At 41.2% G+C, this 16,607-nt stretch overlaps 2 protein-coding genes across 3 annotated transcripts; both read left to right on the top strand.

Moving 5' to 3' along the window:
- The first annotated feature begins 1,387 nt into the window (after positions 1-1,387).
- Positions 1,388-10,047, top strand: si:dkey-30e9.6 (uncharacterized protein LOC564083 homolog). The gene is given in 5 exon segments (XM_053326840.1): positions 1,388-1,446; positions 6,479-6,785; positions 7,508-7,599; positions 8,737-8,866; positions 9,961-10,047. Coding segments are annotated over 5 exon segments (675 nt in total).
- A 2,092-nt stretch (positions 10,048-12,139) lies between these two features.
- arl4aa (ADP-ribosylation factor-like 4aa) lies at positions 12,140-16,206 on the top strand. 2 transcript variants are annotated; one of them, XM_053327423.1, is made up of 2 exons: positions 12,140-12,199; positions 14,749-16,206. In XM_053327423.1, exon 2 carries the CDS (start codon positions 14,850-14,852, stop codon positions 15,450-15,452), a length of 603 nt encoding a protein of 200 aa, XP_053183398.1. In that variant the 5' UTR covers positions 12,140-12,199; positions 14,749-14,849; the 3' UTR covers positions 15,453-16,206. The 2 variants fall into 2 exon arrangements, with proteins under 2 accessions (XP_053183398.1, XP_053183397.1); XM_053327422.1 differs by lacking the exon at positions 12,140-12,199 and adding an exon at positions 13,062-13,439.
- Positions 16,207-16,607: the final 401 nt, after the last annotated feature.

Consider the following 16,607-nt stretch of genomic DNA (forward strand, 5'->3'; position numbering starts at 1 on the left):
TTAATTAAGACTAACTTAACCACATCAAGTTACTCTTACTCAATAACCCTGTATTGCTTTCATTTATATCTAGTTTATTGGCTGAACTTAACTTAAATACTGAACAAAGGCCATGTTTTCAACAAATTAGATCTTTCAACTTCAGAATTCAAGCAAAACTAATGTACAATGACTTGTGCTATTGTCTAGTGATTTAATAATCTCCAGAAATAGGGAATCACTCATGTTGAAGTAGATGTGGGAAGTTTAACTCACAGGGAAAATGTGAGTTATAAAAAGAAAATTATGCAACTTCATCACAAAATAACTAGGGCTGTCAAACGATTAATTTTTTAATCGAGATTAATTGCAGAATTTCCACAGTTAATCGTGATTAATCGCGTTTTGAATTGCATGTTTAAAATCCTGTTATTTTACATTTCAAGGCAGTTTTAAGCCCATAATGTAAAGCATTTCTTACCAGAGTGTCTTAACTGGGAATCAATCACGGCTCTGCTGCGACTCCCACACTCCAAAATGGTCCTTTGGTGGAGCTGAGGCTGGCTTGGCTGCACCTGGGTGTTTAGCGTGGAGGTGCTAACTCAAACTCCACGTACTCCGGTGGTAGTTAAACTCCGTTTGACACAGGTTGCATTTTACTTTTGACTTGTCAACTGAAGCGTCTGGAAGTGTTTTAAAGTTAAACAAGCCGTTCAAAAGTCCAGTAGCTCTCTTACTTTCCATCAGCACGGTAGGTTTACTGCAGGAGGCCACTTCAAAGCATAGCGCTACAGCTAGAGGAGCCGTCTACGGGTGAGTAGAAGGGACAAAAAGGCTTGCAACATCAAAATGCGATTTTAAAAAATGAACGCGTTATGGATTGCATTAATCTAATCGCGATTAACGTGTTAACGCTGACAGCCCTAAAAATAACAGATCAAAAAAAATGTATGAATGAAATCAGCATTGCAAATTCATAACTATCAGTTTAGGAGTGTGTGTGTTGTATCCACATTTATTACATTTCAGGATTTACCACGTTTAACATCTTTTGATTTAAAGCATACTCCCCCTCCTCCGTCTGAGCCCAGATGAAAGCAAAGAGCAAAAAGGAAGGAAGAGCGTCTGATTTGAGGGGATGGGCAAGTGATGGCAAAAACCAGAAATCCTCTCATGCTTTAATGTTGATGTTCAAACAACAGTAAAAACAGATGGAGGTCCTGACACAAAGTCAGACGTCGGAAAAGAGTCCATAAATGAGACCAGTATGTGGGGAACCGTGTCTTCAGCTTAGCTTTGGATAGTCTTAGCTTGTTTCTGTTTCCTTCAGCAGTTACAACATTTATACGCTTCTGTGTGTTGCAGGATGATTTATCTGTGGGGGGTTTTTCTCTGTGTTCAAACAACGATGCAATTAGGCACCATCATGTTGTCAGAGTGCCACAGAGATGACTTTGAGGCCACTGGGTCAAAAGTAGCATCTCAGGCACATGTCACATCATCTGACATAATTGTTTCAGCCAAACCACTGATTGCACGGTGGCTGTAAATGTCACTGGATACAAAAACAGGACTTTGTCAGACACGGAGCTGTGAGGCCAGAGGTCGAAAGGAGCCTATGAAGGTGGAGGCTCCTGGTTTTACAGGAGCAGGCGGGGTCAGCTCCTTCACAGGCGCTGTTTGGTCTCAGCTCGGGTTTCTTGTTGCCTTTCCCCCCTCGTGTCAGCTGTCCGAGTCGGTACAAACAAAGTGACTGCTGCAACAACTGTCTGGATAAACTCTCTGGCATACAGATCAGTGTTTGAGTGCATGAGAGTCTCTCCTCTGCCTTTCTGAAGCGTCTGTTTTTCTACCACTATGACCTCCCCTAGCACATTAGCACAGTGACAAACAAACAAATACATTTTTAAAGGATTCCTGACATCTTGAATAACATAGCTCAAAACTAAAAATGAAAAGCAGTTAAAAAGTGGAGAAAATAGATTAGTGACTCACACTCATTCTGTACTGTCTGCATATATATCCATATCTATATATATATAGATATACATATGTGTGATTGTATTATTTAACCCTCCTGTTGTGCTCAGGTTAAGGAAGGAAGGAAGGAAGGAAGGAAATGAGGAAGGAAGGGAGGAAAGAGGAAGGAAGGAATTGGGGAAAGAAGGAAATGAGGAAGGAAGGGAGGAAAAGACGGAGGAAGGAAGGAAGGAACAAAGGAAGGGAGTAAAGGAGGGAAGAAGGAAGGAAGGGAGGAAAAGAGGGAGGGAGGAAAAGAGGGAGGAAGGAAGCTGATAAATGCTCCATCGTTGATGTTTGATGTTGGGCAGGTAGTGTGCATAGACTGTATATAAGAAATGGACGTAAAATCTGTGACGTCACCCATTGGTTTGTGGACTGCTGCTCGGAAGCCAATAGTTTCTAATCTAGGCAGCGCCATCTTGAAAATTTCAGGTGCATGCTGGGAAAAATAAAAACACAGATTCTACTTATATGGGCATGAGGCGGGGCCATGGGCGGAGCGGGGAGGCTGCGATTGGTTGCGAGGGCTGGATCTCGAGGACATTGGTCAATCAACCTGTCAATCAGGACGTAGCCACGCCCTAATGCATACCCTGCTTTCTCGTCACATATAAAATCAGGGAGGCCAAAATGTCCCAAATGAACATCATACTGCATTGAAGAAGGCTTTAAACTAGCGATTGAGACCATAAACACATTTTGAAAACGTTTACTGAGGTTAGAAATCAAGTGAGAAGTTGGTGAATTCTCCATTGACTTGTATAGAGACGGTCGCCCCCTGGTGGCCTTTTGCTAGAATGCAGCTCTAAGTTACTTCCACATTGGCTTCTTTTCAGAGGACAGGAACTCCCCGTAGTGTGCAGTGGCTTTTGTTGTTGTTGCTGTAGCTGGAAATGGGGTAGCTGAGTGCAACAGTAAAGGGCTGTAAAATTAAAACAATAAGCCTAAAGACACTAAAACACTATGTACAGCTAAAGGGAAACTGTAGAAAAAGATAAATATCTGTGAATTTTTTTCATCCATTACAAAACTATTGAAAATTGCAGCTTTAAATTCATTGGCACACCAAATGAAAGTGCCCTCTATCATGACAGTGCCTCTTTAATCGTAATTATAATAATAGTATATAGGAATAATTATGATATATCATGATATGGATGGGATCATCAGTGATAAATGTCAGTGATGAGTCATAAATAGCATGTAGGGACTTTAACATAGAGGAGGCTGCATGTCCAATATAAAAGAAAGGTTACAGTATCAACCCACCATATTTAAAATTGAGGGAAAAGAGAAAAACATTTGCTGTGCTGTAATGTTTTCTATATTTATGTATATTGAGATTTGATCACTTCAGAAGCCAGATGTTCTACACTAATCAATAAAGCATGAAGGAAAAACAGCATCTTTTCCCTTTTACTACAATCTCCTTTCCAGACTATTTCTCTAACTTTTCTGGGAGGTTTAGTCTGTAAAAATGTCTTATGTAGCAGACTAGCTTTCATCCAGAGCGATTGCAGCATGCAGGGAATCTGGAAGAAGCATCATCTCTGAATGCCAAGTCCGAGCCTGTCTCTCAAGGCTCTCTGCGTACGTAAGCATTCATTATACTGCAGTACACTGAGTTACCAGGACTGTTTATTTCAGGACTTTCAGATGAATTTAGTCGGGAAGTCAGGTGGCCAAACCTCAACCATTGTTCCTCTCAGTTTACTCTTCACTGTCAAAAGGCCACTGACTGGATCCTACTGCTTTCTTTGCTGCATTTTATCTCTTTACTCGGTCTAAACTTCAAATTTATTTTATAAAAACAGAATTAAACAGGCTCTTTGAGCTCTTAACTTATGCTGCCATAGGTTTAGATTGCCGGGGGACCCCCATGATGCACTGGGCTCCTCTCTCCTCCTCCCTCTCTCTCTCTCTATCCATCCATCTATATCCATTAACATTCATGTTCTATTAATGCATTCAATAAGCTAAACTTCTTCCCCGGAGTTGTCTGTGCTTTCTGGTCTCACAGGTAATCTGGGCCTGACGGATTCCAGTCCCGGACCTTCAATGTGCTTCTCTCCTCTCCTTCCTCTCTCTCCTTCCTCTCTCTCTCTCTCCTCTCTCTCTCCTCTCCTCTCTCTCCTCTCCTTCCTCTCTCTCTCCTCTCCTTCCTCTCTCTCTCCTCTCCTTCCTCTCTCTCTCCTCTCCTTCCTCTCTCTCCTCTCTACCCCAAACGGTCGAGGCAGATGTTCTCCCACTCTGAGTCTGGTTCTGAGGTTACTTCCTGTTAAAAGGGAGTTTTTTCTTGCCACTCTTCCTCATGTGGGAATGTTGGGTCTCTTTAAAACTAAAACCTGAAGAGTTCGGTTTAGAACCTGCTCTATGTGGAAAGTGCCTAGAGATAACTCTGGTATCTGCTGCCATCTTGTGGCGTCATTTAAACATTACACACACACAATTGTTTTAGTGAGAACAATACACAGACTTCCACGAGTTCCCTGGAGATTTACCTCAACCTTAAAGGCCATATGCAATAATTAAAATTGTATGTGATTATAGGATCTTACATATTGTTCTGACAACACAAGTTTTTGTTGGTAGGATTATGAGACATTCCTTGCTTTTATGTTTTGCTCCTTTCTCCTGGAATTACATGCATTTACTTCTAAATTTGTGTTTCTGCTTATACATCTTAACTGGATATTGTCTTTATTCTTTCATAGCCTGTAAAATTTGTCTTTGCCTGTTCATGTTTGTATTTGTTGAAACAATGTTTTTGTGCTGCTCTCTTGGCTTGAGTCTCTCTAGAAATTGAGGTTTTAAGATGTTTACTGGATAAATAAAGGACAAATGAAACAAATCCCAGTGAAACATATAGCGGCATTAACTGTTACTGCTACATGTCTAAACATTACACTTAGCCTAAGCTTAACCTATTTCTACTTTAACCAAAAACAAAGTCTTAAAACCTTAAAACTGCATGTAAGTCTTTTGAATACCTCAGATGGAAGATGACTCCACAATGTGACAGGTTTCAAAGTATTTCAAAAAACTAAAATAATGTAATATTTAGAACAATAGTATTCCATTAGCTTTATTTAATATAAAAGTTATAATGTAAGATCATGCCAAACTAGTTGATATGGTGTTTTATTGACTAGTTACTGTTTTTAAGCAAGTTGAATTATTTGGTACAAAGTTTTTTTTATGGTTACGCCACTTAGACATTTTTACCATAATCCTCTAATATATTCTCTCAAAATGGATTAAAAGCAGAAATTTGATGCTGGGTCCACAAAAAAAGAATGTGTGAAGTTATTCATACGTTTATTTTCACATTTTAACCCTTTACAGGCCTGAAGAGTTAAAACAGTCCAGTGTCTTAATGTTGGGAAGAAGTGAGGACTGACTACACACAGACAGGAAATCTCTCTGTCTCTGTCTCTGTCTCTGTCTTTCTCTCTCTCTCTCTCTCTCTCTCTCTCTCTCTCTCTCTCTCTCTCTCTCTCTCTCTCTCTCTATCTATCTATCTATCTATCTATCTATCTATCTATCTATCTATCTATCTCTCTCTCTCTCTCTCTCTCTCTCTATCTCTATCTCTATCTCTATCTCTCTCTATGAGGCGTAGCCGTGTCTAAATGTAGATATCGATCGGTTTTATGCAACGAGAGAATAAAAAGTGGAGTGGGAGCGAGACCCTTCAGCCAGTCAAGTTTTAGGGCCTAAAAAAAAAAAAAAAAAAAAAAAAAGCTTTTTTCAATGGTGGACTGACTCCTCCTGCACACCGCCTCTGACTTATTTTATTTAATTACTAATATCAACTAACATCATAATTAAATAAAGTCAGTACAGCTGATTTTTGGTTCCCTTTCAGTTTTCTTCAGCAAGGAAACCATGAGTCCCTACTGTACTGTGTAGTATGCTAAACAGGAATACGTGTAGGATTTGGAGTTTGTTAATCCAGTAAAGGTTTACTCCTTGAGGCATTTGGAGTACTTGAACTGATCTCACATTGGCAAATATCCACGTTCACTTGTGACGGTCTGATGATGTTTTCATAATCATCACTGAACGACATGTTGCTGTGGATGTGTACTAGTGTATGCCAGATGTGAGATTTATAAATGTAAACCTTAACATTTAAAATTTAAAGATTAGAAATAAACACAGAATTAGTTTTCATTGGTATTTACAAGCTGCATTGCTCCTCAGAGGGCACATTGTTTGCACTGTTGCTAAGTTCTCTGCTTTTGTTAAATGTCCAACTGAGCTCAGCCCACTTAATTCTTTTTGTTAAGACTAAAGGAGCTGGTTACCAAGCAGCACTTTTTATGTGTTGTGTCAGCTGTAATCAGCTCTTGTGCCACACTGTCTGGGGCTACAGTTCAACCTCAAACTCTGTGGATTTAAACTTGTGTAGAAGTGACAGGCCAGGAGAAATATATCTAAATGAAATTCAAGGTGAGCAGGTAACGTAAAAAAGAGGCGACGTGTGGAGCATCAAGCCACCAGATTTCTCTCTTAAACTGTACAGATCTCTGTCGATTCCTCAAAAGAAAGAAAGAAAGCCGTGTGCGAATCTAGCTGTGTCCAAACCAAGTGAAACAAAGAAGAGAATTGGAATATTTCTACCAAATATTTTACATGAGAATCACAAAAGGAAAGACTCTCCAAAGTTCATCACATCATATCGACCTCCTGATGCTCTGGCTTCTGAACTTATGTTTGTCAAGAAGGGGAAATATCCTTCTGGGCCTTTCAAGAACCACAAACCTCATAACTTCAGACCGGTAAGTATCTGTAAACACAAAATATGAGTAGACCCTCTTCTATTGATTGTTGTGCATCTTGAAAAACAAGAACGGGAGGAAGGAAGGAAGAACGGGAGGAAGGAAAGACAGAAGGAAGGAACGGAGAAGGAAGGAAGGAAGGAAAGAAGGAAGGACAGATAGAAGGGAGGGAGGAAGGAAGAACGGGAGGAAGGAAAGAAAGAAGGAAGGAAGGAAGAACGGGAGGAAGTACAGACAGAAGGGAGGAAGGAAGGAAGGAAGGACAGACAGAAGGGAGGGAGGAAGGAAGAACAGAAGGAAGGAAAGACAGAAGGAAGGAAGGCAGAACGGGAGGAAGGAAGGACAGAAGGGAGGAAGGAAGGACAGAAGGAAGAAAGGCAGGAAGGAACGAAGAAAGGAAAAAGGGAAGGTAGGAAGGAAGGACAAGAACACAGGATGCTGTGGATGAGACTAGTGTATGCCAGATGTGAGATTTATAAACGTAAACCTTAACATTTAAAATTTAAAATTTAAAGATTAGAAATAAACAAACAACAAAGAATTAGTTTTCATTGGTATATTTACAAGCTGCATTGCTCCAAAATAGTGACAAATATAAAGACTAAACTACAAGAGAGGAAAGCATGTTGTAATATTTAGTTTGACCACTAGATGGCGATAAACACAAAAGATTGACTTGAAGAAAATGATTTTATATTTTTCTTTTATCTCCTCTCTTTCAGCTTGATGAAGACCTTCCAGATATAGTAACTGCATATGAGAGGGACCCCGGTAACCTGAGTTTAAGATTAAGGCACTTGGACATTAGTAAGTGGTTCAACTTTGACATTTCATTTATTTTCCTTTAGATAACTGTGGCTGGGACTTTATCTCAGACTCTAAAACAGAGGTGTCAAACTCATTTTCATTCAAGGGCCACATACAGACCAATTTGATCTGATCTGGGCCGGGTTATTAAAAAGATGGAGGGAAGGAAGGAAGAAAGGAAGGAAATAAGAAGGGAAGGAAGGACGGAACGACAGGCAAAAGGAAGGAGGGAAGAAAGGTAGGAAGGACAAATGGAAGGAAGGAAGCAAGGAAGGTAGGTGGAATAAAGGGAGGGGAAGGAAGGACAGACAGGCAAAAGAAAGAAGGGAAGGAAGGACCCAAGGAAGAAAGGTAGGAAGGATAGAATGAAGGAAGGAAGGACAGGCAAAAGAAAGAAGGGAAGGAAGGTAGAAATGATAGAATGAAGGAAGGAAGGAAGGACAGATGGAAGAAAGGATAGAATGAAGGAAGGTAGAAAGGATAGAATGAAGGAAGGAAGGAAGGACAGATGGAAGAAAGGATAGAATGAAGGAAGGTAGAAAGGATAGAATGAAGGAAGGAAGGAAAGACAGGCAAAAGGAAGGAGGGAAGAAAGGACAGAAGGAAGAAAGGAAGGAAGGACAGATGGAAGGAACAACATGATCTTTGTTTAGTCTTATTCTGTCAAAAGCTTGTTTCTGTTCATTGTTGAATACAAAGTCTGCACCAACAGATTAACCCTTGTGTCGTCCTCCCGGGTCAAATTGACCCCGTCTTATTCTTCTTTCCTCCCTTCCTTCCTTCCATCTGTCTTTCCTTCCCTCCTTCCTCCCTCCTTTCCTTCCTTATTCCTTTCTCCCTTCCTTCTTGCCTCTCTCCCTCCTTCTCTCTTTCTTTCCTGTCCTTCTTTCCTTTCCTCCCTTCTTCCTTCCTTCCTCCCTCCTTTCCTTCCTTCTTCCGTCTTTCCTTTCCTCCCTTCCTCCCTCCTTTCCTTCCTTCTTCCTTCCTCCCTTTCTCCCTACTTTCCTTCCTTCTTTCCTTTCCTTTCCTTTCCTTTCCTCTCCTCCCTTCCTCCCTCCCTCCCTTCCTTCCTTCCTTCCTTGACTCGAGGACAACAGGAGGGTTAATAAATGAATATCTTTTCTATTCCAGTGCGCACCACCAGATTGGAGACTGACTTTAGTTTGAGGGACACAAAGACAAAGATGAACACCTTTAAACCTGCAGAGCCCAGATGGGATGAAAGGCTCATGCTCCCTCACCAGCCCTGGCCCCCAAAATCAGCTTCCTACACAGTTAGTAGATGGTGTTGCAACATTACAGCTACATAAAAAGTCACTTCTAATACAAACTACAATCATGTACAGCAGAGGTGTCAAACTCATTTCCATTCAAGGGCCACATGCAGAACAATTTGCTCTCATGTGGGCCGGATCATTAAAAAGATGGAGGGAGGGAAGGAAGGAAGGAAGAAGACAGGAAGAAAAGAAGGAAGGAAGGAAATAAGAAGGGAAGGAAGGAAAGACAGACAAAAGGAATGAGGGGAGAAAGGTAGGAAGGACAGATGGAAGGAAGGACAGAAGAAAAGGGAGGAAGGAAAGAAGGAAGGACAGAAGGAGGAAAGGGAGAAAGGACAGGTGGAAGGAAGGAACGAAGTAAGGAAAAAAGGAAGGGAGGAAGGACAGACGGAAGAAAGGGAGGAAGGACAGACAGACGGAAGGAAGGACAGAAGGAAAGCGAGGAAGGAAAGAAGGAAAGACAGAAGGAGGAAAGGGAGGAAGGACACGTGGAAGGAAGGAAAAAAGGAAGGTAGGAAGGACAGACAGACGGACAGACTGAAGGATGGAAAGAAGGAAGGACAGACGGAAGGAAGGAAGGAAGGAAAGAAGGAAGGACAGGAGGAGGAAAGGTAGGAAGGACAGTTGGAAGGGAGGAAAAGAACACAGGAAGGAAGAAGGAAGGAAAGGAAAGGAGGGAGGAAGGAAGGATGGATGGATGGAAGGGAGGAAGGAAGGAAGGGAGGGAGGAAGGATGGATGGATGGAAGGGAGGAAGGAAGGATGGAAGACAGAAGGAAGGAGGGAAGAGAGAGGAAGGAAAGAAAGAGAAGGAGGGAGGAAGGACAGATGGAACGAAGGAAGGAAAGAAGGAAGGAAGGAAGGAAGGAAGGAAGGAACAGTCAAAACAGACGGGGTCAGTTTGACCCGGGAGGACGACATGAAGGTTAACAGGCCGTTTGAGCTCCTGTCTCTTTAAGAGTCCCCTCCCAATGAGCCCACTCTGCTCTTATAGGCCAGCTCCTGAATGCTACCTAACAGGAAGAGTTTGATTGCAATAATTACAACTATTTAAAGTTACACCTGTACTGACTCTGAGTGTCTGCTTCACAGAGACACCGCCAAAGACGAGGGGCCTACAGTGCATTCTTGGACCGCGTGGAAGAGAAACTCTCAAACTCCTGGAAAGACAGATCATAAATCAAACAGGAAGTGGGGATAAAACTATAACTTAACAAAATACAGTTATGTTATGTTTTATTACCACGTTGCTACAAAGTTTACAAGTATTTGTTTCAATACAGTATAAATGAAAAACAATTACAGTGAGTGGTAACGCAGCTGCAAGGGGAGCGTACCTATGTTCCCCGGGCCCTATGTTCCCCGATCGCGGCTAACTCGGTTGCTAGCTCAGCGGCTAACTCCGCTGTTAGCTCGGTGGCTAACTCGGCTGCTAGCTTGGCGGCTAATTCGGCTGCTAGCTCGGCGGCTAATTCGGCTGCTAACTCGGCGGCTAATTCGGCTGCTAGCTCGGCGGCTAACTCGGCGGCTAATTCGGCTGCTAGCTCGGCTGCTAACTCTGCTACTAGCTCGGCGGCTAATTCGGCTGCTAGCTCAGCAGCTAATTCGGCTGCTACCTCGGCGGCTAACTCGGCTGCTAACTCCCGCTTTGTATGTGACCGGGGAACATAGGACCCGGGGAACATAGGGATGACCCCGCTGCAAGCACAAAAAATGAAAAAAATGCATTATCAGAGATTATTTTAGCTTGAGGATGATGGCAGAAGAAGACATGCAATGACTGTGGTGTCTGTCATGAACCGCTTTGAGACGCCCACTGGTCGACTGACAGCTGCTCATCCGGTAACCCAAGAAATATAAACACATGAAGCCTGCTGCACATGTTCACAGCATATCTGAAATAGCTGCTTTAAATGACCATCTGTGACTGTGCATAACTCACACACTAAATATAAATTCAAAAGAATATCAGTCAGCTGCATTAAACCGCATGACCCCAAAGGCTGCTGTCTGTTTTTCTTATTTTAATACCCTGTGATCCTTTTCATAAAGCAATACAATCTTCCATCTCATGAGAAATGTTTATTGCAGCATGCAGGGATAATAAAGATGGTATTTGATTGTGTTATTCTTCTTTACAGTAGGCCTACCATATAAAAGTCTTTTGCCAATGATAAAAAAAGTACTGTAGGAAAACAAATTAAACATATAAATCATAAGTTTGCCAAAAGTTTTACTATTCTCAGCAAAAAAAACAAAAACTAATTACATCATTGATTTGATTTTGTTATCTTGTTTCTGTAGTTTTTATTATTATTTAATTTTTTTAAATATTTTTCATAAAATACAACAGACAAAATGGTCAATTTGACCCGGGAGAACAATACGAGGGTTAACCCTTTATTGGGCAAATAATTATATTTGGTAACTTCTGTAAATATCCCAAAATATCGTTCCTTCCTTCCTTCCTTCCTTTCCTTCCTCCCTGCCTTCTTTCTTCCCTTCCTCTTTTCCTTTCTCCCTCCCTCGTTCCTTATTTCCTCCGTCCTTCCTTCCTTCCTCCCTCCCTCCTTCTCTCCTCCTTCCTTCCTTTCTTCCATCTGTCCTTCCTCCCTCCCTCCTTCTCTCCTCCCTTCCTTCTTTCCTTCCTCCACCCCCTTTCTTCTTCCTTCCTTCTCTCTTCCCTTCCTCCCTCCTTCTCTGTCTTTCCTCCCAACCTTCCTTCCTCCCTGCCTTCTTTCTTCCCTTCCTCTTTTCCTTTCTCCCTCCCTCGTTCCTTATTTCCTCCGTCCTTCCTTCCTTCCTTTCCTCCCTCCCTCCTTCTCTCCTCCGTTTCTTCTTTCCTTCCTCCATCCCTCCTTTCTTCTTCCTCCCTTCTTTCTTCCCTCCCTCCCTCCTTCTCTTTCTTTCCTCCCCCCTACCTTCCTTCCTTCCTTCCTTCTTTCCTCCGTCCTTCCTTCCCCTTCCTTCCTTCCTTCCTTCCTCCCTTCCTTCCTTTCAATGAGTGTCCTATAAAGGGTTAATACAGTATATATCTGTGTGTAAAATGAACAGCTGAAAACCCAGAGATGACCTAAATCAAAGGCAGGTTATATAAGCCGGTCACTGTTTATAATACTTCATGCATGGTGGGCTGCTGCAGAGGGGCTGGGGTGCTTTCTTTCCTCTGACCAATCGTTTTAAACAAAAACACGCGGATGAATGAGGGGCGGTGCTGTTTTCTGCAGGACGTGTCCACACACACACACACACACACACACACACACACACACACGGACAGAGATTCAGAAAAGGGAAAACGCGCTGACTCGTCGAGCTTGCATCTACTACGGTAAGTTTTAATTTGACTTTTAAGCGATTGTAAATGTCCAAAACTGTGGAGCAAACAGCTACCAGGCTACTATCTGACTTATGTGTTTATACGGTTCAGTAAAGGACTACAAAAATACCGCGAAAGGACTACAAAACAACGCGACTGATTCAGGAATCTCACGTTAATACTTTCTCCCATAGGCGTCTTCTATGTATGGAAACCCATTTCCGCCAATGTGATGGGAAAACATAGCCTATTTAAGTCATTATAATGAAAATCTTTCTCAAAATAAAGAGAAAGCATTTCAAAAATAATGACTTGTGACTTATTAATAGGCTATGTCAATATTTTTGAGATACTAAGTCATTATTTTGAGAAGGTTTTTTCATTTTATTGAGTTACTGAGTCAGTATTTGGAGAGTAGCTATCGTATTTGAGTTACTAAGTCATTAGTTTGAGATAATATCTTATTATTTTGAGTTGGTGAGTCATTTTTTTGAGATAGTATCTTATATCTCATGTTATTTAGAGTTACTAAGTTGTTATTTTGAAAGGATAATTCATTATTTTGAGTTACTAAGTCATTATTTTAAGGTGATAAGTCATTATTTTGAGACTATTTCTCTTTATATTGACATTATATGATCTTTATTTCCATCACATTGGCGAAAATGGGCTTCCATACAAATCTGCAAGTTCATGCAACCACACAATATGTCCAAAAATAGGAGTTTAAACTTCATTCATTCATACATTTTTTCTCTCTCATGGGAATTGACCAGCTTCCCCAGCTTCCTTTAGCTATAACACTGAGTTTACACACGCTGGTTACAACCTGCAGCTCCACAGCACCGAAATGTTGACGTGAGAAAATGAAGAAAACACGTAAAATGGTGTGACAGACACGACCGAGCAACAGGTGTCCTCGGTTCCCTGGGCTTGTCTCGTGATTGACAGCTGTCTTAGCCAATCAGCTGACAGAGAGGGAAGCGTTCGAACCAATCACATGATCCCGCAGTGTCCGTGTGGGCGTTGATCCAGAGCTGACACACACACACACACACACACACACACACAGCAGCAGTGGATCCACACAGGGCGCCGACGACAGACTGGGAGTGTTTGACCGCGTCTAGCGAGGGTTTTTCAGTCGTTCAGGTGGAAATACAACAGGACATAAATATCTAAAAGGTTGTTATAGAAGCTGGAGGAATCGTGTTTCTGTTCGGTGCAGGTTTAATTTTGTGGCTACAGACTGGTAGGTAACTGAGCTGTGTGTATAAATGTGCATGTGTGTGTGTGTCTCTCTCTCTCTGTGTGTGTGTGTGTGTGTGTGTTCACCTGCCATGTAAATACTTGTTCAATTCAAGGTGTCAGCCCTCTGTAATTTTAATACAACATCCACCTAAGAAAACTATCCACATGAATCACTGAGTAATTATTACAGTCTGAGCTCTATTTAGCATGTAATAGCATTAAGAAGGATATTATCATAGTTTATCCCCATAGGAATGTAACAGTGATACTGTGGATTAAATGTATTATAACAAGGTGGCATTCATTTCTATGTAGTAAATTCTAGTAGGTGTGAACTCCTTATCAAGTATATTTCTGTCATGGCACCTTTGATAGTGTTTTTGCTCTATTCAAGCAGGGTAATAGTATAATTTTGACTTACAACATGCAGGTCAAAGGTCTTATTGATCATTAAAGCTGTTATATGTAGTAAGTGATGCATGAATGCGTAGTTTGACTAAGTGATAGGAAAAATAAATACCCTTTTATGTGTGTGTCTTTATGGACAACCACTCATCTAAACACTAGCAGTCATGCCTAAAATGTCATCACACTTTTCTATCAGCAAAATAAGTGGAACATATTCTATTTGTTCTGTTTGCTGATGTCTATTTTTTACTGCTCACGAGATAATTTGCATGTATTTCTGCTGCACACGTGGCCTCACCAAAGCTAATAACCTGTTTTTTTTAGGCCATATTGGTAAAAACATAACATCTTACATATTATATAACCATGTCAAGTTGTCATGTAGACCATGTTAGCAAATGGTCACCTTTTCTAGTTGATATGGAGCAACTTAAGCATGAATTTTGAGTTGTGTTTAGTCTAGTAGTCACTCTCATTTTACTCTGTGTTGGTGTCCAATCGCTCTTGAGAAAAATATCTGTCTCTTTAGCCCGCTTCACAATGTTCATTGACTCGTCACTAATTTTTGTCTGCCATATGCTGCTGGCTGGGCATACAGTGTTCAGAAGGCTTTACATAGTGTTTTTGCTAAAAACAGAAGCATCCTGAGACGAGGTTATTGAGTTATATACTGTAGTTTGCAGGCCAGAAAACTAAAATATAAGTTAAAAGAGCTGAGGGCAACAACAGTGAGGTTTTAATTCTCTATGGGTTCATCAGTACAAATGATACTTTGCTCATTACCTATCAGCATTTGCTCCACTCTTAATGTAAACATATTGATTAGTGCAGCTTTTAAGTGCTACTGTCTCTGTAAACCTATGTTTCAACCTTAATAACATATTAATACAATATGCTTTCAGGTAATTGCTGCAGTCGTTTTGGAATATAAGCAACTCTGAGGATTATTGTTGGACAGGTGGATCGAATCTCCCAAATCACCAATCCTTCCCCATGAGGAAAGATGGGGAATGGATTGTCGGAACAACCTAGCATGCTGTCAAGCATCCCGTTCTTCCAGTCTTTTCACATCGCCATCCTCGGGTTGGACTCTGCAGGGAAGACCACCGTGTTGTACCGGCTGCAGTTCAATGAGTTTGTGAACACGGTGCCCACCAAAGGTTTCAATGCAGAGAAGGTCAAAGTGTCCCTGGGTGGCCACCGGACTGTGACGTTCCACTTCTGGGACGTTGGTGGTCAGGAGAAGCTACGCCCTCTGTGGAAGTCATACACGAGATGCACGGACGGCATCATATTCGTGGTGGACTCTGTGGATGCAGAGCGCATGGAGGAGGCAAAGACAGAGCTCCATAAAATCGCCAAGACCTCTGAAAACCAAGGCGTGCCCCTCCTGGTGGTGGCTAACAAACAGGACCTGAGACACTCTCTTGGACTGGCTGAAATTGAGAAGTTGCTGGCTCTGAAAGAACTGGGCCCTGCAACACCATGGCATCTGCAGCCAGCATGCGCCATCATAGGAGACGGGCTCAAAGAGGGCCTGGAAAGACTCCACGACCTGATCCTGAAACGGAGAAAGGTGCTTCGGCAGCAGAAGAAAAAGAGATGAACTTTACGAGAAAGAGTTGTCTGCTGTTTTTTTAAATATGTGAAGGAAACAGAGGATGTTTCTCCTGAGTGTGTACATGCATCCACTGCAGGTGTAGATTTAACATGCTGAGTTGTATCAGTTCAAAATTGAGCTTAAGGATTCCCAGTCTTGGTCTTGTGAGGATGCCGTTGATCAGGAAGTGACACGTAAAGGAATACAGTATGAAGATGAGAAAGTTTCAGACATGTGTGGGTATGAAGAGTTTATATGGTTCATAAAGCGCTGAAGGTTTGGGGTCTGGAAGGGTGATAGAAGTTGCTTATAGGATGCTGTATGATTCATTAATGGATTATGGCTGTTCCAAACATTATTACCAAAAAATTATTTAAGAAAAGACATTGACTAGATGAAGGGTTAGTTTGGTAAATGAATGGATATCATTTCACCAGAGGAGCGATGAAATGTCAGTAACATCAGTTTTATTTTACAGTTTTTATATGTTATTACTGTATAACATGTTATTTTTTTTACACTGGACTTTCTCTGTGAAAGAAAAGTATTATTGTGCATAACTGCATTATTATTATTATTATTATTGATTTGGTTGCTGTCTTATATATCAAGTTTATTTTTCAAAAGCACTTTAGATTATCACTTTTTATTGAGTTTACAGTTTTTAAAATAGAGCATATTGTGTTTGATTTTACAGAATACATTGTCATTAGACAGATTATACATCATGTTTTTGCTAAATAAAACATATTTAGACCAATGTTGACGATGGTATGGAGGCTATTATTCTGTCTACTTTGTTATTCAAGAGCTTGTATTTAAAAAGCAGATGTTGGGATTGTAAACTTCAAGTCAAGAGGCTTGTTTGAGTCTGAGAGTAACCATTGAACCATTGAACCACAGGCTCTTCCAGTACAGGACTAGTTGTACTACCACGTGTGAATGTTATGCAAGGGGTTTCCAAAAAATTTAAACACATGCTCAGTCATGTTAGCTTCTAATTATCACTTTGAAGAACCTCCCTTGGTTTCATTTTGAGCATCTTGCACAATAATTGTGTTGACTAAGGAACACGCCCCAAAGCGTCAAAGTCCATTTAGATGATTGTGTGCAGATTTAGAGACCTGTATTGCCTGTTAAGGTGAACTTTGACATACCTGC

Source organism: Scomber japonicus, chromosome 10 (assembly GCF_027409825.1).
Source record: "Scomber japonicus isolate fScoJap1 chromosome 10, fScoJap1.pri, whole genome shotgun sequence".
NCBI classification, from domain to species: Eukaryota; Metazoa; Chordata; class Actinopteri; order Scombriformes; family Scombridae; genus Scomber; species Scomber japonicus.